Raw genomic sequence first — 21,878 nt, forward strand, 5'->3', positions numbered from 1 at the left:
GTTAAGACTGCTGCAGACGGTCGATCTTCTGTGACAACTCTTGCAATTGTTGTTTGACAGTGCCGATTTCTTTCAAGATCGTAGCTTCGGTCGACTGTAGGCCAGATATCAACGAATATCGGATGACAAACGATCGGAAACATACCTGGACAGTATTCGGGAATACTTTGATCAATTCTTCGAATGGGATTTTACTGATCTCCAATCCCTGACAGTTAGGATCATCTACAACAGGATCTCTGTTTTCGGGCAAATCTTCACTGCCTTCATCATTTCCTCTAAACCAATTTTCCATCCAAGTATGTTTACGTCGATCAAATGTCGACTCCACAAAAGCGATCAGTGTCAATGGAAGAATAAATATGAAGCCCATGACATATCGGTTAAGCTATGACACAGTAAATTCCAGTTAATGACTCTGTAGTTCTCTCTCTAGACAAATACTCACTTTTGCGTATGTCTTCTCTTTCAGTCGAATAAATGGAAGGAATCTTGAGAGTGTGTCCATCAATAATATTTTTACTGATCCTGCAAAAGAACGCACTCTAAAGGAGCCACCAGAAAGGCCTCGATGAGATTAAAAGGTGCAGGGTATACATATGAATCGGGAGCTCTTATCATCCCAACGGTCTTGCTGGCGAAGAAAGCTAGATATTGTGCTTCTGCGTCTTCGATAACCTGTTACTTTTGTTGTCAAATGATCGATCAAATATTTGGCAGAAAACGAAACGACTGACATCTGAGTAGGCAGACGAGAACAGAGAAATCAACACATTCAACAAAATGATAGCTGTCACGGCATTCCATCTATTATCGAACTCAATCAACCGAGGCGGAAATGAGCAGGATATACACTAACAGATAATAGAGCATAAGACCGGTTGGGCTAAATTTCGAGAAGATCATTGCACTGTCAACACTTGTAAATAGATAACAATCCTGGTCTAACCTTGCTGCAAACTTTCCGTAATCAGGTGCTCTGGAAATCAAGGTCAATCTCTTAGTTTTCAGAAAACGTGGGTTGGGCGCACTGAAGTAATGCTTGTATCAGAACATTGATAACCTTTTATAACGGGTAAATGAGAAAAATTGACATTCTCCATTATGGAGGCAATATAATTACTGTAGAGGGAGGCTCCGTTGAGCCATCAGCGGCATCCAAAGCATAAAGGCCTTGTGCAAACCCGACAGCAAGGACCGATAGTAGCTAGATGTGCATTCAACTTTACTGTTACTAACGCGTGCGAAAACCCAATTAACTTACAGCAAAAAAAATCCCTGATTCTTTTAACATGCGAGCTACACAAATTTGCATTGTGCCAATATATCTGAGATATAGTAAGATATCAGCATATTTAAGCAAGAGGAAATTAGCTCGCACTTATAGCCGTCGAAAATAGTGACAAGCTCTGTTGATAGAAAGTGTTATTGATAGAATTGGTAATGCTAACAATTAACTTACTCATCCTGTTAAAAAGGTTAGACTAGAGGGTCATCAGATGGATTTAGAGAAAAAGCTCACCAGATGAACGGCGATACACAACTCAAAACCTGAAAACTTCGGAGACGCATGACTGATTCCTTTTCTCCTTCAGCAATCAGGCTAATGACCCGAAGTATGAAAGCCGATATTAGCAAAGTATCTGTGACGAATGCGACTGCATTCCAGAAGGAAAACGCGCGCCATGTCACAAATCGTAGAAGTATGTATAGCTATAAGGGTGGTCAACTGAGGAGATATTGAAGTGGATACGAGAAAATGATACTTTATGAAGATCTTTTGCCAGTCAGATTTGGGAGATATTTTTACATCGATAAATACCTACCTTCAACGGTAAACGACAAGGCCATCACATAGAGTACGAGTTCCCACCCGTCTAGCACGCGGTGTGCATCGTTTAAGCGTTCCAATGGTTCTCGAACTACGATACGCAAATGGGAAATACGGACATTTGACTTCGTTAAGCACTTACCCGCCCGAGAGTAAACGACCAGGAAAAACAACCACACAGTTATGCGAAAAATATTCTGATACCTAAGAATATATGACGTTGACATAACAAGTGACTTGAATATTATAGACGACAAACCTCGGTACAGACAAACGTGAGGGATCAAAATGACCCCAAAACGAATGTTCTCGGGTGTCGGCGTATACAACGTCTGTATTTAGATTTGTTCAAATAGCATGTAAATAAGATCAATGTACGTACAATCAATATCGTGGTTTTCATTATTCTTTTGAATGAGGTCTCCTGTCCACAATGCGTTGACAACTATAGGCCCCCTTGAATCAATGTCTGCACGTATTAAGTTGCACTATTGACTTTCTCACCTTCTTGGGCTTCACTAGACGACAAGAATATGGTACTGGATAAATAAAGCGATAGTTGTTTTTCATAAATATTTTATTAGACGATGCAACGGCTACTATTGCGCACCAGTGTTGGTCGATTGCCATTTCTAGAGCGCTGGACATTTCGCTTTCGTCCCCGTCAATTTGACGATGCTGATAACGCTTCGCCATTATATCTTTGACACGGCTCGGTTCTGCTAGGTGCACAATACGCCGCGCCAAAACCTCACACGCAATGGCTGCTGAAGTTGCAGATAGAGTTACGAAAGACATGGCACGAGAACTGACCTCGTCCTCTATTTTCTCCATAGTCGGCCGGGTTATGGTTTGCATCCCAGATAAACTCAGCTCTCGCGCGTAGAAGGCAGTAGGGAAGCTACCAATGTCATTGTGTAAAACGGAGACTTGAGTAGTATCATACTGGAGCTTACAGCCTCTGTGAAGTCTCCCGCCGCGGCCTTGTACGCACTGATGACTTGAGGAGTAATGATTCTGCTTGTAGGTTCGCTGATGCTCTCAATGTCAGCTTCCACTGGCAAAAGTGTGAGAGTCAAGGCCCTTAATCGCTTCACGAGCTCTGCAGGAAGGTTGAACACATAGTCTGGGGATAAAGAAAAGAGACATTACTAGTCAATGTATCTGGTGTAGGATTGACGGACGTGACAGACAAAAGGGAACGGACATCCTCCGCGTCAGATGGAGTGCCGTTCATAGATGCTCGCCTGGTTGTGAATGAACCTGTGGAGGTCGTGCGGTGTAGACCAACCGAGTTGAGGAAGGCCCCTGTTAGTCACCTGACGGACGTCATTTCGCCTAGAATAACTGACCTTGTTGCCAACTATGCGCAAACAACGCCTACGGATAACCATGCCTGTAAGTCCCCAGTTACGGACATATCTCCTGGTTAATGACAGTATATAGGCTTACCATTCATCGCTAAATGAAGAGCCTGATGTCAGGCAGGTCGGTAATATGTCCATACTGCCAATTCGGACTCGCATTCGCGGCCCAGCGCCTATAGGTGATTTATGCCGTTTTCCTGTTCATCGTCGCGTTAACAGAAATGATCTCCCCACAGCTGATCCCTCCCAACCAGATATTATCGACGAAACTCTGGATCTTTTTCGCGCCAATTCTCTGTTCAGAAACTTTGAGATAAAAGGGCCTGCGGATCGTACCCTGATTGTTTTGATTCTCTTTATTTCTGATTGCCTCGCTAAGCTTGGTACCGCACGCACCGTCCCCACCCAGATCGAAGCCAACAAGTTACTGAACACTTTATCTGTGGATACATTTCCAATTCCAGGAGATGCAAATTTCCCTTTAAATGCACACTACGCCCAACCATCCAGTCGCGCGGAGGCCGGTTTGTGCTATGCTTCATACCCTACGCATCGGCGACTGATAAGTCTGTAGATTATCTTCGTCAATATCTGACGCAAGTAAGACAAGAACTTGCAGCCAGACTGGTGGAAAAACTGTACGCCGATGGTACTGGAAAGCCTAGCAAATGGTGGATGTCATTCCAGAAGAGGAGGTTCATGAACAGGAGTTTGGGTTCATAGACAACTGCGTTTCCACCTCTTCGACATTGACTGTAGTTCACTATGCAATGAATGGATTGTACATCATGGGTTCTATGGATGACTCTGAACAAAAGTACAACAACAACGCCTACTTTTTCCTCCTCTTCTCATTGGGATTTTTTCTACCATATCCAATCTGTGGCATGTCGCCATCCATACCCCTACTCCGCACCGTTCGTCCCTTACCACCAGATCCGACACTGAGGATCTCGGGAACCCAATCAGGATCCATCCAACTGCTTGTACTAATCCTATTCTCTACACCTCGTGAAAGTATCCCTTTGGTGAGTCGTTCTTCTTCTCGTTCGCGCTTGCCATCTGCTCTCTTCTTTGCGCGTATATATTCAATTTGATCCTCCCTCAAAATAAGATTGGAACCAGGCCCCGTCTTCGCCGAACCTGGTTTAGGGCTAGGAATAGAATAAATTGTCCCTCGAGTTTTATATTGGAAATTGGGCTTGAGATGAACTTGCATGACAGGGGCGTTGGTTGAGGCATTTGGTGCTGCGACGGTGACCGATGCACGCAACAAAGTAGGATTTCCGCAGGAGGGACAGAACTTTCTCGAATTATCTTTGCAAATTCTGAACATCGAACTCCGTCAGAACGACTACATAATTTTCGAACGATATGCTAAACTTACTTGAAACAAGCATGGCATCGAAGAACCCAGCTCTTTATCTTCTCTATTCTCTTCCCTTCAAGGCCAACAAGGTTCAGACCCATTTGCAGCAAAACGTTTTGCATCGCGAAATCAGCTGTCATACACCCGGCCCCGATGATGCCAACTTTTTTGCCTTTACTTTGCAAACCACCTTCTGGAAGCAGGTCTAGAGCACGCGATTTGTGTAGGTTGACGTTGGCGGGGGTGATCCACTCGCCCTCGCCGTCATCCTCCTGGTCAGAAGGATCGTCGAATATTGGCGAGGGTGTCGACTTCCGTGCCGAGGTTGAAGTTTCTGATTGAGGCTCCCGACGCTCAGAACTTTCAATGGAGTGTAGCTCTACATTCAGCGGCTCCAATTGTTCCTCTTCGCCTAGTCTTTCTTGCTCTTCTTGAGGAACATCTTTTTGGTTGATGAGTTCGTTCACAGGATTCTGTTGAAAATTTCCGTCCTCGAGGTCGGTTTTCTCTAATTGGTCAGATAAATCTTCGATTGTTACAGTAGCCTCAGACTGCGTTGTCGAATCAGCTTCAACTGCTACGGGTTCTTCAGCTTTGGTCTCTTCTGTAGTCACCTACTAACCAAAGGATTAGTAAGGAAGGAAGATGCCATACCTTGAGACTTGCCGTTTGGACCATTTTTTCCTTAGTTATTTTATCTTCTTGATCCAACAGATATGTAAGTGCCAAGACGCACAAATCGGGATGTGATAAAACTGAATAATCTCCAGTTTTCTTCGCCCATTGAATTACTGCGACAGTTTACATCAACTTTTATCATATGGGCAAAACATCACATACCATGGGCCAAGCTCGCTGCATCTGGCGACCTGATCTCCACATTCACACCAGAAAGCAACCCCAAACGTTCAAAATGCTCTCTTGCTCTGCTATCTTTCAATTCCGCCAAAACTTGGGGTACAGTAACGTAGGTTTCGGCAAGTCCTCGCAAGGGAGAAAGAGACAGAAGAGGCCCTGCATCGAGCACCAGTTTCTTGCATTTCGGTTGCTGGACGTTTGACATCGAATGGGCAGAATGATTTAAGATTTCCTTTAGATGATCAATGGGCAATTGCACAATTACAAGTTACAACTTGGAAGCAACTTGTAAGTACTGAAAAAAATAGCACGTGGTATTGATCTATCCGTATCGATGACTGAGTCGTTCCAAGTGTGGGTTCCAAGATAAGATTAGATTCGGCCGACTACCATGTACTCACCAACCGAAATTACACAAAAATGACCCCTGGAAGCGTCCTCTATGATTAACCCTTCTTGAGGTCTACTTTCATCACCATATAAACATCTGCTCGAACAATATGTCGCCCAAATCGTAAATTTTCTGGATTTGTAACATCTGAATGCCGCTCACCAGACTTATAGGTTCCGGGTTGTTGTCCTTCCAGGAGATGGGATTGGTAGGGGATCAATCCTCTATATCTGTAGAGTAGCATGTGCTGACAATGCTGCAGGACCAGAAGTCATTACAGAGGCCGTCAAAGTGTTGGAAACCGTATCGGAACTGTCTCCAGACTTTGATCTCAGGCTCGAGTCTCACCATTTCGGAGGCATTGCCATCGATTCTGTGGGGGAACCTTTGCCTGCTTCTACGTTGAAAGCATGCCAGGAGGCAGATGCTATTCTGATGGGTAGGACTTGCAATGACCTGGCTTGCAGTTGAAAATTTATCTGACATTGTTATGATTGATTTAGGTTCCATCGGGGGGCCTAAATGGGGTGTAAATGCTAAAGTTCGCCCCGAACAAGGTCTCCTGGCTCTTCGCAAAACTCTCGGTTTATATGCAAATATCCGTCCAGCTAATCTTGCTTCGGACTCCCTCTTAGACTATTCCCCCCTCCGTCCTGAAGTAGCGCGCGGAGTCGACATGATTGTCGTCCGTGAACTCATCGGAGGAGCCTATTTTGGACCACGGAAGGAACAGAACGTCGAGCCTGATTTCGATGTGGCATGGGACACGATGATCTACAGCGTTGCAGAAGTACAAAGAATCACTCGCGTTGCTGCCCAAATTGCTTTAGCTGCAAATCCTCCCTTGGAAATTCATTCCATCGACAAGGCCAACGTATTGGCCAGCTCTCGACTTTGGAGAAAGGTTGTCACCGAGACCTTGGCGGCAGAATATCCACAACTTAAGCTTGACCATCATCTAGTTGATTCGGCTGCTATGGTCATTGTCTCCAACCCTCGGAAATTGAACGGTGTGATCTTAACCGAAAACCTGTTCGGAGACATGTACGTTTGACTAATTTATAAACGAAATACTTTGCCTCTGACCATCATATCCAACTTCCAACTATACGGCAGCTTGTCTGACCAGTCTAGTGTCATTCCCGGTTCTTTAGGTCTACTCCCTTCGGCTTCTCTCGCAGGAGCTCCCTCAGCACCTTCTCCCGATTTCAAGCCGACCCCCGGTCTGTATGAGCCTATTCACGGATCCGCACCTGACATTGCTGGACAAGGGATAGCAAATCCGATTGGCACAATTCTCAGCGCTGCCATGTTGCTCCGATACTCACTTGGTCTGGAAAAGCCTGCACATGCCATTGAAGTAGCCGTCCGAAAAGTTTTAGACACTACCGAATCCGGTGGTCATGGTCTCAGGACCGCTGACCTTGGAGGCAAGGTTTCCACGAAAGAAATCGGCGAGCGTATCGTTCATGTTCTCAAGGAGATTCTGTAGACCACTATAACGCCTTTAATTCTGGGCAGTGGCATCTAAATACAAATTTCAGAGCAAATGATGGCTGGTCGCTCATAAATTCATCATATCGTTTAAAATACAAAATTAAAACTTTCACGTGGAACGCGAGGTACAAATGCAAGTACATGGTATACTTCTCTAAGTAATTTTGTCCATATTTATAAATAAATTCAAGTCAAAAGGTCGAAGGTCTATATTCTCAGAGTATTCTTTTCACTTGGAAAGTACGATGCATGTCCTAGTAGGGATGTAAACCTTACATAGATAGATCAGCGTTTCTACTGAGGCCCCCCTGAATCAAGGTAAATGCAATGACGTACCTGGAGGAAATTCTTCCGACCATTCCATTCCAGAGGGGTAGTGAAGAACTTGCTATCTAACATGATGTTGTCAAATCCTCCAAAACGTTTTTCGTCGCTGCTCAAAACTATTTTATATTCCCCAGCTTCTTCAACACCTACACGATAGTCTGTGAAGCTTTGAGTGGGATGGAAGTTGAAGATGAAGAGGAGGCCTGCTCGCTCGAATACGATAACTTTGTCCAGCTCGTTTTTCAAAGACACGTAGGCCTGTGTCAATGCTCCTTGAGATTTTTGTCTATAATCTTTAGGTGAGTATCTTACTTGTGGTGCGCCGAGCCAGCCGTATCGTGCGGCTGCGTGGTTCATAGCTCGGTCAAAATTGTTGAGGTACTTGTATCTCAAAAGATGGTCGTCGACAACATTCCACTGACGACGAGCGTAATGGAAGGAATTTCCGTTACCCTCGCGGGGGAAATCGAGCCACTGGTATCAATCAGTATAAGGGGAAAGAAAATGTTCCAACAGGAATCAACGTACCTCGGGATGTCCAAACTCGTTGCCCTCAAAGTTGAGGTAACCTTCCCCACCAAGCGAATGGGTAAGTAGTCTGGGCGAGAGATGAGCGGATTTACAATTTAACAATATTAGGATATCTACCGTATCATTTTGTGCAACGCGAGTCCACGAGCAATTATTTCAGTCATTGGCGTCAAATCGGACATGTTTGTATCTGAAAAGAGTTGCTATAGTCATTGGGGAAAGAATGTAAAGAAAGATAACATACACATCTCCTTGTCCATTAGCCAAAAGGCTATCGTCTTGTCCCCTACAAGTGCCTGATCATGACTTTCGCAATAAGCTATACTCTTCTCGCCATGACGCCTGTTGGTTAGAGTAAACACAATATTGCCCATGTCCCATTCGTCATCATGCTTGTGCTTCAAAAGCTTAATCCACATGTCTGGAATTGCCATAGAAAGGCGATAGTCGAATCCAACTCCTCCAACATCGACCGGCTTGCCCAAAAGTGGCATTCCGGAGACATCCTCGGCAATAGTGATCAAATGAGGATACAACTCATGCATACAATCGTTGGCCTATGCAGTGAACATTAACATCTCGAAGCCTAACCGGTAAAAAATGATGCTTACAAGCATGAGATATACGATGCCTTCTTCATCGGCCCCGTCTCCAAAGTATTCGTGATATCCTCCGGAAAATCCAGTTCCGATACCATGATGTTTGTACATCATGCTCGTAACTCCGTCGAAACGGAACCCATCAAAACGGTATTCTTCTACCCAGAAACGTAGATTGCTGAGCAGGAATCGAAGGACTTCGTGATGCCCGTAGTTGAATAAACGGCTGTCCCAGAGCTCATGGCGACCTTTCCCCCCTTCATGAAAGTAGAGGTGGTCAGTGCCATCGAACTCGTTAATTCCATCTAGAACATTTTTGCATGCATGGGAGTGCACGATGTCAAGAAGCACTGTAATGCCCATTCCATGTGCAGTGTCGATAAGTTCCTTCAAATCTTCAGGGTTGCCATAACGGGAGCTTGCAGCAAAAAAGCTAGTAACCTGATATCCAAAAGCTTGGTGGGCAGTTAGGTCAGCGCGTTGCGCGAAAACAAGGAATTATTTCTTACAGGCGTAGTATGCATGTTCCATGATCGCCATCAGTTGAATTACATTATAACCAAGGTCCCTGATCCTCGGGAGAATGTTCGTTGTAAATTCTTTGTAGGTCCCAACTCTGGGCTCTGAAGATGAAATTCCGACGTGTGCTTCATAAATCCTCACGTCCGCCGGCCTGGGTGGGGATGCATGTTGGAATGTGTACCTTTGCGAAGTTGGCGGGTTCCAGAAACGAGCATCGTACACAGGAGACACAGATAAGTCCTGAGTAACACGTTTTATCCATGCTGGTAGGCGCTCAATGCGCGAACCATTGGGAAGTACCATCGAAATCTATTGAATTCAACCCGGTCATTCGGAGGCCCCTGAATATACGAAAAGCGCTTAACCTTGAGTTTGGAATCATGGGGTATAGAACAGGCGCCAGAGGGAAGAGGGGGCACGACAATTTTCCACACTCCAAATTCATCCCTTTCCATAGGATGACTAGTCCTATCCCAATCGTCTTTTGAAGGTCTTAGAACTATTTATAACCAAAAATCAGACGAGACTCACTAAAGTCGCCAATGAGGTATGCTTCCTTTGCGTTGGGAGCCCACTCCCTGTAAGTAACCTCGTTTTTGGAACCGACATTCAAGCCAAATTTGAGATAGCCTTTTGTGAACTTGTCATAACCTCCCTCGTGTCTCTCGAAGACGTCTTTCCATTTCCTGAAGCTGTTATGACGTTGGATGATAGCGGGTACATCTGGTTTGAGGTACTCGTCGATATCAGTAATCGTTTTTGGTGAAAGAGGTTTTGTCGACATGGTTGTCAAGTGCGGAGGGGACACGATGAAAGTCGGAACCAAGGTGGAGAGGTTCAAACTTTTTGACTGGCGAGGCTCGCGAATTCGAGGGTTATCGCTCCAGCAATCCAGATGGGGGAGAATGACGTAATATGCAGATTGAAATGAAGCACAGCCACATAGCTACTAAGCTAGTTTTTTGCGCCCCTCGCCCCGATCGGGGTATCCGAGACCCCTATACTGCTATGCGAATCTGGGCACTAATTTTCGAAACGATAAGGGTTATAACATTGAACAATCGCAGCCAATGTCACAATTGGTGCTATTAGAAAGAGTACATACCAAGGCCTGGCAATTGGAAACCTTACAGATGCTCAGAGAATAATGTTTTCCAGAGGTAGAGACGGGCCGGGTGGACCGCCATGGGATCACCCGTCTGCCGCGGTGGTTGAATACTGACTACTGACACATACACAAGCCACATAGTCAGGGTAACTTGGTACTTGCAGTTTTCTCTTCACAAACTCTCACAATTTCTGTACACGAATGACCCCAGATGAGAGTTACACGGTCTGCGACCAACAAAACGACACCGAGATCAGAGGAAGAAAACAGCATTAATGAAGACCCTTGGTCGGAACACGATTCGGATTCCTTGCTCACTGTGATCGAGGTGGACATCATGTCGAGTCGCTCAATGTTTGATATTTTTTGACCCTCTCCATACAGGATCACCTCAAGAATGCACAGTCAGAGCTTAGCAAGTTCAAGCTTCAGGTCGAAATTCTTCGAAACGAGAAGCGCGATCTCGAAACAGAACTTGCTAATGTCAATGCTCTAATTTCTCGCGAGAACATGAGAAAGAAGTCCTCGCGTCTGAGCAAGACAACTAAGGACGCGGATTCAGAACACGAACTTCGCAGCAGGATTGAAGAACTTGAAACGGTGTGGTTTCATATTGTCTTTAAAAGCCGTGGAACCCAACATTCTCACTTATTATATTGATTAGGAAAATCAAAAGCAGAAAAAGTACATTGCTAAGGTAACGATGGTGTAAACCTAGCACAACGGATTCCATACCCTAATTTGATCATCTGCAGCTCAAGAAAAAGGCACTACAGGATGAAGTCGATGATCTCCTACCAAAGAATAGTGGGAAATTGAAAGGCAAAGATGTCGAAGTAGACTCTGAACATCGCATGCGCAAAGTTATTTCTTTCCAGACAATCCCGTCCGAGCTAAACTGATTGTTTTCAAGTTACTCCGCTGCTTTTCCGATCTCATGATGTTGACGACACTTCAAGATGATTTGACTCAAGAGTGTCCTATCTGTTTTGAAAAATTACAATTGAAACAGTGCTCAGCGTATGCGTTTTCATTGAATTGCTATATTTTTGGAAAATAATATATTTTACAGTATGCAATGTCAACATTTGGTTTGTGACGAGTGCCTACCGAAGATCTCCAAAGAAGCAGATGATACGGTCAAGTGTCCTGAATGTCGTGATCCAACAGATAGAGATGATGTTGAGAAGGTCTATATGACAGAACAACAACGATGGGATGAACTGCTTCGCGTCGCCAGAGATTGGGTTAAAATAGATCACCGAGGGGAAGAAGAGACCTCTGAAGAGGAGGCAGAAGAAGAATTTATTGATGACAAAACAAGGTATATTTCATATCTTACACTCCTTTCCCAAAATACTGACAACTCGCATGAATGATAGCTCCGAAGTATCATCCGAGGGTGTAAATGAATTCAAGAGTCCCCAACATACAGCCTTTGATGTCCATTCTCCATGTGGAGACGGCGACGACCATCCACCGACTTCTTCGCCTACTAACAGCCGATTATTCTCTGAGTCTCCGACCAAAGAAAAAAGGAGAAGACTGGAGCAGCTCGCTGAGGAACGGGCGAACAAGAGAAAGAGGTAGAGAACAATAGTCATTCGGTGTGCATTATCGATAGCGGGGCATTACATATCCAAATGCGTAAGTGATAAAGCCACTTCAAAAGCCCGCAAAGTTAAGAGAACCAAGAGCCTTTTCCGCTATCGGCTTTGCATGATTACATGACAATGGCTTTTTAGAATTTTTTTGACCGAAAGTAATTAAATTTTTAACCTTTCCTTCCTAGCGATAGACCTGCAAGACGGATTCAACCAGCATGCTGCTGCCCTCAAGCGAGTGATACCTCGATATGCCAAGACGCAGAACAATCCGTATGCGCTGCCAGAAGCTCGAGAAAGTCAGAGATGACACACGACTGTCCCATTTCACATGCTGAGACGCACTTCAAGAAACAATTTAAGGCTCACTGAGGGCCTGATAGATCGGTGATTGTTGTATCCGAAGTCGGCGGGTCTTATGCGAAGTAAATCTCAAAGGGAACCCAAATGCAAAGGCGGTTTGATAGTCGCGCGTTGCCACGTGACCGCGATTTTGGTTGAAGCTGGATTGATGGAGCAAGCTGAATGGACTTTATGCTTTTGATGCTCTAAGACTACAACTTGCCACCATTTCGCTGTGCCAGGCTGTTCTCTGGTAGCTCTGTATACCCATAATCGCCCCCACGTTTGATCCTTGTTTTATATTTCCTATTTCTATCTGTGCATGGCTCTCAGTTCGTCTCCGCGAAAGTTGGTTGTTCCTTTGGCGAGTGGAGATGAACCGCGGTCTCGTACTTCAACATCCACCCCACTCGTCACTAGAAGGGCCTTTTACTGTGGAGTAGTTGTAGAAGGGTCGGAGAATGGTAGACGGCTCCCCGAAGGTAAATGCCACACACCACCATCATTTCATATCCTCCTAAAGTATAGATTGAAGAGATACAGGACCTCGTACTTTCACTCGGAAACCCTCTTCCTTCAGAATCCTCTGAAGAAATATTGGCCACCCAAAGCAATCAGTCGTTGGTTGATATAGTGCGTCGCTGTCTATATTAACCGATCACAGTGTACTAACCTTATCCTTTTAGGACAGAGCAGCCCAGAGGAAACGTGCTTTGCTTGATCCTTCAGCGTTGTCCTCTGTCATCAATGAACTTCTTACCAGCGAAAGGACCTATGTGAAGCGATTACAGTCCCTCAAAGTTGATTATGCCGATCCTCTCAGAAACTTTGCTCGGAATAAAGACACAGCGATTATACCAGCTTACGAGGCAAAGACCCTGTTCGGCAACATCGACGTTCTGTTGCCAGTCAATGAAGCGTTTCTCACTGATCTTGAGCTGATGTTAGCTCCGAATGGTCACTTATCCGTTGGAGGTGTAGGGGACGTTTGTTTGCGCCACTTCAAAGAGCTCCGGGGATTTGAGCAATACAAACAATACTATGTCAAAAGAGAAGATGCTCAGGCAATTTTTGAAAAGGAAATTTCAAAGAGGTCATCAAGGTTCGCTTCGTATATCGATGTAAGTACACCGTGATGCTTTACTTTGTTATGTTACTTATTCCCTACTACCACTACTTGTAGCATATCAAATACCAATCAATTGACTCCAGAAATCGAGTAGGACTGCGAGAGCTTCTCATGGAGCCCGTGCAACGCATCCCAAGATATACTTTAATGTTTCGCACGATGCTGAAACACATGTCGCCTGACGATCCTCAGAGGGCCAAAATCATAGAGGCTGATGAAATTGCATCTAAAATTGCCCAGGCGGAAGCAGACGAGCAGACAAAGCGTGCGGCAATATTTTACTGCCTCATTGCGACTATTGAAGGATTCCCTCCCGATTTATTCTCCAATTCACGAAAGTTTATTGATTGCATTGATGTCGAGGATATCATAACCGACACCCAATTGTCTTCGTCGACTACTGGAGGCGGAATTTCAATAACATCGTTACATTGCACCTTGTTTTTGTTCGACGATAAACTTGTTATAGTGAAACGTCCAGGCAACGGAGAAAAGGGTGGGAGGACACTGTCGGGTTTAGATGCGGTAGAGAAAGTGACAAAGGCAGGAGGGATCCCAACAGGGAAAAAGAAGAGTGGCATGACATGTAAAGGTGTCTTTGATATAATGGATATTGCTGCGACAGATATTGGAGGTTCCGGTGAGTTGATTTTTCAGGACTACTATATACGTGGTAACATTTTATAAATTGCAGAAATTCATTTGTTTCTGGAGAATCCTCCCCAAGACCAAACGGAACGATGGACAGGTCGACCTTTCCGTTCTTTATCTGTTGTTATACCACCAGCACCAATAAACTTAGATCCTACTCAGACCGAAAACGAGAAACAACGATTCCTGGAGAATCTGTGGAGAACACAGGCTATCTATCGCGCTCGTGCTGGTCAATCAGTCGTCCTTTGTTCGGACGAGCAAGAAGTAGAATCTCGTTCCGGCAGAACGACCTTCGCTAGGACATATTTCAATGTTTACCAGCGAACTGCTTTTTTGCAAGAAACGAAGAAGGTTTTATTCGTTATTGTTTGATCGTCACGTGGGTTACTCACATTGAATCATAGTGCAAAGTCGTCGTCCACATCGACCGTGACCGGCATGCTTCGGCAGATCCTATACCTTTCGGACAAGGTGGTCCCCCCTTTGTAGTCATAAGAGTTCAATTAATGGATGGTGGGCTGTGTCGGTATTCGGTCACATCTAGTGAGCCAAACGATGACGGGGAGGAAGACATTGTTCAGACCTCACGGGTGCCTGCTAGAGTGGTTCATACCAGTACGTTTTGGTATGTCACTACAGCATCATTGACATCTAATTGTTGTAGTCCACCAATTTGGTCTGTTTGAGTTCAAGACAGGGAAAAATTCGCTTCCATCAACACCAACGGCCAAGTCCAAAGTCGCCATATTTGGCCTCGACGCTATCTCTCGTAACCTATTTAATGGTCGACCGCCATCTGTCGGCGATTTCTTTGCTGGTTCTATTAGTGGACATCGGAGACACAGATCAAGGTCAACAACCAGCCGCTCGTCTGCATACACTCACACGACAACCACAATGGATAGCATGAAATCATCACATCGTTCAACCACTACAGCAGCTACAACAATATCTAGCATGGAAGACGACTACTATGCGTCTCGGTCAAGTAAAAGCACGAAGTTGTCACGACAAATATCAGCTGGTGACTCTGATTCTGAGACCCCGATGTACAGGCGTAGTGGGTCCATGTCTCGGCCTCACTCAAGGTCCTCGACAAGAGGCACAGAAATTGAGTACAGTGATGTTGAAGATGATGACGCCACTCTCTTGGCCCAATCCAAAGAGATCGGGACGTCCGACCATCAACTTGCTCTCCAATTGGAACTGGCCCGTCAGAATAGTTTGGCGCAGTATGGAAATCATCCCGTTCCTTTGCAAATGGACGGATCTGTTGAATCCATTATATACGAAGGTTTGTGTTTGCAATACTATGGGGCTGGTTTGTTACTGAGGATTATTTAGAAGAGCCGCCTTATCCATTACGGAAAATGCGAGAAGGAAGTACGTTACCACTGCCTGAATCGCCTCCAAAACGCAGGGAATCACCGCCCCGGACTTCTAGACCGTTATCCATACACACTTCTGAGCGCCGTCCAACAGGCCCTCGAAGTCCCTCCCCTTTACCGCCCAGGAGTCCACAGCCAACACAAGAAGATTTGCCGACCATGGAGGATGATATTTACACCGACTCGAACATTCGTCATGAAAATGTTTCTGAGCAAACGGCGACTCCTGGAATTAAGCGAAGTCAACGACAATCTTTTTTCCCTGCCGACAACACAGAGTCTACCCCCAAGGCTGCCAGTACAAGTACCATCACAGCAGCAACGCCAATTGAACCATTATCCATCAAGAAAAAGACATCTGTCCGATCTGATATGTCGAATTCACCAACTCCTGTAAGAAAGGCACACACCCGATCAATGCAACGCGTAGTTTCTCCTCGCAAGGTATCACCCCAGATCCGCAAGCCTAAGGCTGGACCCTCAAACTTGTATAAAAGCGAGGATTTGGATAAGATGCTGCAACGTTCTGTCACGAGCAAAGAAGACGTAGATAATTCTTTATTTCATTTTCTATTATGTTATGTCTTACTTTTTCTTAGATCGAGGCTTCCCGACGGTCATTGAAACGCCTAAAAACCCAGATTGAAGTCATCAAGTCAACTTTGAAAACTCCAGGTGAAGATGCGTCTTCGCGGCCGAGTTCGCCTGATAAAGGATTACGTTTACCCCAGTTGCAAACTAATGTCCCAATGGTAACAACACGCTCTTGTGCTAATTATTGAACCAATAATTTTTGACTGTCTCGTATTCGTATAGACGAAAGCCGCTCAGGAACGCTTAGAAGAGATGAGGAATCTAATTGGCCGCAGACAAGGTGAAGGGGTCGGAACTCCACGGAGTAGACCACGAAGTGGAACGCTTGATACACCGTCGAGAATGTCAGCTGCAAGTGATACAGGAAATCTTGTTAAGGCCATAGAGCTTCTTGCTATGGAAATGGAAAAGGACCTTACACGGGCTTACTCCAATCAAGAGGCGCTGCAAGCTGACTTATCCCGTCTGACTGCTGAATACAAAGAGGTACTTTCCTCCCTTTTAAAAATGCGTTGAATCTAATTTGGATGTAGCGAATCATAGAACTCGAAAGATCTAGGCTTGAATTACAGCACTCACGACGGCAGTGCGAATTGGTCAAGAGTCTCTTGGCAGATGCCACGGCTGAGAAGGAGATTATGTATGAGGTGCGTTTTACACCGTTGATGATGAGCACTTCATGACAATATGGTTAGGCGTTTAACGAGGAATTAGACGGAATGTACAACGATGCCAACCTGCCCGAAAACGAAGCCCTACATGCACTAGCGCGAGATTTACAACAAACCAAAGAGGTGAAAAACAACCTATCAAGAGAAAACTCGTGCGTGTTCTTTAGGAGTTTATTCATTAATCTTCTCATTGTATCCATCAAGGGCCCTTAAACGTAAACTAGCGGAGACAGAATTAGAAAAAGAAGAGTATGTTGATCTCTGAGTCTATTCACTAGGTTTCACTGATCAAAATTTACAGATGGGGCGAGCTTCTTCGAGCCCACGGGCTGATATCTTGATTAGTGTTTTTGCATGTTCCCTTTCATAACGACCTACGATCCTGGTGATCTCATGTTACATCAATTCCATGGACCTCGCAGTTATATCTACAATCATCTGTCAAATATTGTATTGCATAAGTTACACATCTTCCTGTTTGTTGGACACTGTATTCGTATATCATTGTCGAATTGCATGTTTTGTTACAAGGCGTTCTCGCTATAGTTGAAATTATTCGGGGGCTAGGAAAGAATTGACAAGACAAGCGTAAAAAGAAATGTATGTAGTTGTATCATGGGTATGGTGGTGGTACAAATGAAGTTGAAACGCAAAGTCGTGGAGACGTCGTAAAATACACATTAACGGTAATTCAGTCCATGAAGCATTATGCGTTATGTGGTAGCGAAGAAAAAAAAAGTGCAAAAATTATGTTTTACTTTTGGCATCCAAATTGTCACGTCGACAACGGAGTACTTGTTCTCGATGGTGTGACAGTGTATGACTTTTTATTATCGTCGAACATCGTAAGGGAGGGCCTAGGTTCGTCATGCACACTTCGCGCACGTCGGCGCACAGTCCAACGATGTAACATGCTATAGTGGGTCATAGGCTGACCAGGCATTGGGCCAGACAAAGGAACGGAGGATTGGCTGGGGTGACTGACAATGACAGACATAGGGGAGTTAGGGCGAAGGTGAAATATTCCTCTAACGTTGCGGACAAATGAGCGCGATTTCGCGGGCAATTTCTCCGACGAAATGAATGTTGTAGGAACGTCCAGAACGGGAGGATTGTTGTCGGCGACTAGAAGAGAAGTAACGCGTGAAGATGCTTGGGAAGAAGGCGAAGAGGGGCAGGGTGATTCCACCGGAAGGGACGGTAGTTCATAATCAATTGACGTAAGACTGAGTTTCTTGAGATTTCTGCGGGCAGAAGATGATGATGCAGATTTGTTCAAAGGAGACGATCCTCTGTTCAGAAGTCCATCTAAACTTTCAGTGGTCCTACGCCTAGGAACGCGAACACTTTCATGCTTGGACAATCTTCCCATGCCAGCCATTCCAATTGCCGAATTGGAACGAGAGAAACCCGACCTAGTCGTTTTTGGAGCTTGAAACAACTCAACTTCATGGCTGAAGGCGTGCGATCGTGCTGTCAAGATGGATTGCGAAATAACGTCTTGCAATTCTTGATCCACTTGAAGACGTGCCGCAGGCGAGGACCGCCTAATAAGAACTGTCTCATTATCGGAGCCCATCGGCGAAAAGATCGCTTTAACAGAAGTAGAAGACGACCGACGGCTAGGGGGTGGAGGTATATCTTGCTTGGATGGAGGAGGCGTCTCGTATCCTGGTCTCCTTTTCCTAGACTTTCCGTGGCCTCTCAAGGAAGCAAAAAAAGGCTCAGAGAATTCTGCATCTGAAGCATGACCGCCAAGTTCTGGTATAGATCGAATAGTAGCCAGGCCCGTCTGAGGAACCTCAATATTCCCATCGTCAGACCCGGGAAGGAGTTCACCTTTGTCGTCAAACTTGAAGCTAGGGGTAGGTTCATTTATCCAAGTGGGAACGTGAGTTAGCGACTCATGGATGGAGCTAAGCCATGCATCTTTTTCACGTTGGCAAGCAGCCGCAAGCTCAAAATGCCGATCACCGAACGAAAGTCTGAAAGAACAAGGCAGCAATGCTAAACAAGTAAATGAATCAGTCATCTGACAAGGATAGAGTTAAGAGTAAAACTTACATCCGTCATCTTCAACATCAGAAACCTCGAAGTCGACTAGTGAAAACCAATGCTTGGGTTCGTACTTCTTCCCTTTAGAGACTTTGACTAAGATCAGATAACCCCCTGTATACAAAAAAGCTCCAAAATATTTCGCCTTGATGCTCGAAGACTGGTCCAGGGGACGACTGGGGTCATGATACATGAGGTCAAGGGAACCGGAAAGAAGACAATTGCCGAGTGAAGCAAAGAACTCTAGTGTAAGTGGTTGTGCAGAAGGCGAAGGCGAGGCCGATGCAGACCCGATGCAAATACGAGAAAGAATAAGGGCAGATTGGACCGCAATCTCTTGCCTGTGGCGAGCCTCGTCAACGGATGTAGCTACATGGCGCATGGCTTGCGCCGCACTTTCCACAACAACATCAACATCAGACCGAGTATCAGTATTCCGGCCCAGCGTCCTAAGCGCCTTCGAAGGAAGAAGTTGGTCAAGCAAGAGTGGGTACTTGCAGATGCGCTGAATGGGCTTGATCATGTAGTCCATGAAAGCGATACGAGGAGTGGTCTTTTCCCTCTTCGATTCCGAGGGGAACACCACGGAATCTTTTGTCATAAGAAGGCCGGAACGGGGGCGCGAAGATCGAACGCCACCATCTAGAGAAGAGGAAGACATTGCTCTTTTCCGATCATCAACGTTCAAACTTTGCGACTGATTTGTAGGAGAATCGGAGCCAACGGAGGAAGTGTGTTTCGGCTCTGATGCTGGTGGTTTTGTCCCTGCCTCGAGCATGTCGGAAACCATGGTCGCACATCTATGCTCAAAAGCTTCGAGCTCCAAAGGGAACTGTTGAAACCCTTTTCTGACAATGTCCATCGCTTCTGGGTGGCCAGCACAAAATATTTGGTATGCATTAAAACGGGACGCCTGGAGAAAGAAAAATTATAAATGTGTAAAAAACCTAAGATGCGAACGAACCTCAGTTGCAAATTTAGTTGAAACAGCGCGGATAGCATCATCAAGCCTCGCAAGATGATGGTGTCCGTGATCTTCGTCAACGTGGTCGACGGCGATGCCCAAAGGATCCAATATCGCGCGTAATTCCCTGACGAAATGCTCGTGCAATGATAGAATCTCTTCCGCATTCCTTGTCAAAGATTCGAGCTCGCTATCACTGAACAAATAGCGAAGGTTGACTTTGGCAGGCGTTTGTATGGAAGCAGAAGCAGACGATGGTATGTTTTGCGTATCAGGCAGGGTGGCTGATGAAGACAATGCGGTAGCCTGAAGCTGGGCATACGAGTGTATCCAGGGCCCGGTGGCGAATGATGAAGAAGCACGGCTAAATGTCGAACTCGTGGATAGAGGTCGGACAGCCAACGTAGGAAGGTTGCGAAGGTAAACCTTGCAAAATAAGGTAAGCAAGGACGTTGAACCACCGCATTCGAGAAATGGCATACCGTCACTAAAGCCTTCAAATCCACGAGATAACCAACTTCTGTGGCTAGTAGTTCCTTGAGTGCGTGGTATTTGCGGAGAGCGTCCTTGTGTCTTTCTATCTCCCAGATGTCTTCAACGCTGTGATCACTCCAGCTTCCATCCGGGCTAGGTTCATCTGGAGTACATGCACCACTCTTTTCGCATACTGTGCTCTCTTCCTCTCCTTGACTAGTGGCGTTAGATAGATGAAAAATATTGGAATACGAATGATCTTTGCTCCTTAGGGTATTGTCCGGGCCGAGAAAACCGTCAATAACGGAAAATGTTGCGTCCAAAGGGGTTTCACCAGGCCAAGTAGAAAGCGCGTCGGAGCACTCTACAATATCCTCGCACATGAAATTTGTGGGCGAAAAAGACAGAGGACCGAGATGATACGCAAAAGTAGGTAAGGAGGACGAACGTTTAAGTGTCTTCACATTCTGATTTCCGTGTGGATGCATTGAGGCAGGAAATGAGGCAGAAGGTGATAGTGCTTTGAAAACCGAGCGTCTTCGGGAAGAAGTGTTAGATCTACGAACAGATTTAGAAGGTGGGGTAGGTGGGGTTGCGATCCAGGTAGGGGTTGAAGGTGACAAAAGGACGCGAAGAGACGAACAAGAAGAGGCGCTTGTATCAGCGCTTGTGTTGTCCTTGGCGTCAGTAGTGGTAAAAAACGACCCAGACCGCGACTGTGAGGATTGACTGGGTGTTGGTGTGCAGATGGGGGATGCAATGATAGGCGGAAGAGGTGAAAAGCCGCATATATTGAGTCTCCTGGGAGAACGCGGTTCAGTGGTAGATTTTAATAGCATGGATTCAGGCTTTGCTCCGGCCAAATCGTTCCGAGCTCTTGACATCGCTGTCGAGGCGCCCTCCAAAGGCTCCGAGGACTGTTGTAGCAATAATAGTGAAGTAGACGAGTTATTGGAATAGTTGGTCGGTCCGGAATGTTCTGGCGTTGAGTGCGGAGGGTCTACGCGAAACGAGCACACAAATGGCATCGCGAGAGAAGCGGAGAATAGGCGTGGTATTAAACCTTTGAAAAAGATTGTTTTAGACGTTGATAATCGGGTTTAGGGGTTTGAAAAATGACCGAGAAAAGGCGCACGGAAGAGGACTTACGGGACTGGCAGGCCAAACTGCAAGAGAGAAAGCCTGAAAGGTGGGTATACGGGATAGACGGGTGGCGACGAGCTCGCCGAGCTGGAGGTTTCACTCCAGAGGGGCTTAATATGAGGAGGCGGCAATAGAGATATCAAAGTACATAAGAAATAAACTAAACCGACTAGAAAATGGACGAAAGAGATCGTGGGCGGAGATAACCCACACACTCTGCCCGCCCATTTCGGCTCGTCTCTCCACATCCTCCGACCAGTCAGCCTCTGCGTCTAAGACCTCTCTTTGTCTTCCACCGCTCCCCATTATTCCCCGTCTTTGTCCTACCAATTAACTCGTCCATATCAGAACTCTGTCTGCCTTCTTATTACAACTAATCACGTTCTTATCTTGCCCGTTGCCATCCTGATTACGCTCAGTCACGTCCGAGGCCTCTTAATTCATCACCAACGGCTTTCGA

At 45.6% G+C, this 21,878-nt stretch overlaps 7 protein-coding genes across 7 annotated transcripts; 4 read left to right on the plus strand and 3 right to left on the minus strand.

The window, feature by feature from the left end:
• Position 1: 1 nt before the first annotated feature.
• JR316_0004648 (Calcium channel YVC1) lies at positions 2-3,068 on the minus strand (the record flags this gene model as incomplete). The annotated part of the gene is made up of 22 exons (XM_047890412.1): positions 2-94; positions 146-388; positions 449-491; positions 545-678; positions 738-807; positions 860-886; positions 950-1,041; positions 1,124-1,207; positions 1,265-1,328; positions 1,382-1,409; positions 1,463-1,484; positions 1,552-1,713; positions 1,767-1,777; positions 1,827-1,922; positions 1,974-2,035; positions 2,091-2,163; positions 2,214-2,276; positions 2,336-2,370; positions 2,442-2,595; positions 2,645-2,732; positions 2,788-2,933; positions 2,984-3,068. The coding sequence occupies 22 exons, from the start codon at positions 3,066-3,068 to the stop codon at positions 2-4; spliced, it is 1,875 nt and encodes a 624-aa protein (XP_047750173.1).
• A 128-nt stretch (positions 3,069-3,196) lies between these two features.
• Positions 3,197-3,921, plus strand: JR316_0004649 (Actin-related protein 2/3 complex subunit 3; the record flags this gene model as incomplete). The annotated part of the gene is made up of 4 exons (XM_047890413.1): positions 3,197-3,229; positions 3,278-3,377; positions 3,435-3,722; positions 3,773-3,921. The coding sequence occupies 4 exons, from the start codon at positions 3,197-3,199 to the stop codon at positions 3,919-3,921; spliced, it is 570 nt and encodes a 189-aa protein (XP_047750174.1).
• Positions 3,922-5,925: 2,004 nt separating this feature from the next.
• Positions 5,926-7,308, plus strand: JR316_0004650 (3-isopropylmalate dehydrogenase; the record flags this gene model as incomplete). The annotated part of the gene is made up of 4 exons (XM_047890414.1): positions 5,926-5,939; positions 6,053-6,255; positions 6,320-6,860; positions 6,933-7,308. The coding sequence occupies 4 exons, from the start codon at positions 5,926-5,928 to the stop codon at positions 7,306-7,308; spliced, it is 1,134 nt and encodes a 377-aa protein (XP_047750175.1).
• Positions 7,309-7,542: 234 nt separating this feature from the next.
• Positions 7,543-10,076, minus strand: JR316_0004651 (1,4-alpha-glucan-branching enzyme; the record flags this gene model as incomplete). The annotated part of the gene is made up of 10 exons (XM_047890415.1): positions 7,543-7,584; positions 7,650-7,898; positions 7,953-8,114; positions 8,169-8,238; positions 8,289-8,361; positions 8,416-8,728; positions 8,783-9,225; positions 9,280-9,601; positions 9,658-9,773; positions 9,824-10,076. The coding sequence occupies 10 exons, from the start codon at positions 10,074-10,076 to the stop codon at positions 7,543-7,545; spliced, it is 2,043 nt and encodes a 680-aa protein (XP_047750176.1).
• Positions 10,077-10,611: 535 nt separating this feature from the next.
• JR316_0004652 (uncharacterized protein) lies at positions 10,612-11,990 on the plus strand (the record flags this gene model as incomplete). Its single annotated transcript, XM_047890416.1, has 7 exons — positions 10,612-10,728; positions 10,785-11,000; positions 11,065-11,097; positions 11,156-11,263; positions 11,314-11,420; positions 11,473-11,724; positions 11,783-11,990. The coding sequence occupies 7 exons, from the start codon at positions 10,612-10,614 to the stop codon at positions 11,988-11,990; spliced, it is 1,041 nt and encodes a 346-aa protein (XP_047750177.1).
• A 678-nt stretch (positions 11,991-12,668) lies between these two features.
• On the plus strand, positions 12,669-17,123 carry JR316_0004653 (Rho guanine nucleotide exchange factor gef2; the record flags this gene model as incomplete). The annotated part of the gene is made up of 14 exons (XM_047890417.1): positions 12,669-12,828; positions 12,882-12,979; positions 13,033-13,467; positions 13,530-14,115; positions 14,170-14,480; positions 14,534-14,744; positions 14,794-15,423; positions 15,474-16,063; positions 16,117-16,269; positions 16,334-16,597; positions 16,645-16,758; positions 16,807-16,934; positions 16,987-17,031; positions 17,084-17,123. 14 exons carry the CDS (start codon positions 12,669-12,671, stop codon positions 17,121-17,123), a joined length of 3,765 nt encoding a protein of 1,254 aa, XP_047750178.1.
• A 434-nt stretch (positions 17,124-17,557) lies between these two features.
• On the minus strand, positions 17,558-21,303 carry JR316_0004654 (uncharacterized protein; the record flags this gene model as incomplete). Its single annotated transcript, XM_047890418.1, has 4 exons — positions 17,558-18,789; positions 18,847-19,750; positions 19,802-20,227; positions 20,284-21,303. 4 exons carry the CDS (start codon positions 21,301-21,303, stop codon positions 17,558-17,560), a joined length of 3,582 nt encoding a protein of 1,193 aa, XP_047750179.1.
• Between the last annotated feature and the right edge of the window lie 575 nt (positions 21,304-21,878).

This window comes from Psilocybe cubensis, chromosome 4 (assembly GCF_017499595.1).
Source record: "Psilocybe cubensis strain MGC-MH-2018 chromosome 4, whole genome shotgun sequence".
NCBI lineage: Eukaryota > Fungi > Basidiomycota > Agaricomycetes > Agaricales > Agrocybaceae > Psilocybe > Psilocybe cubensis.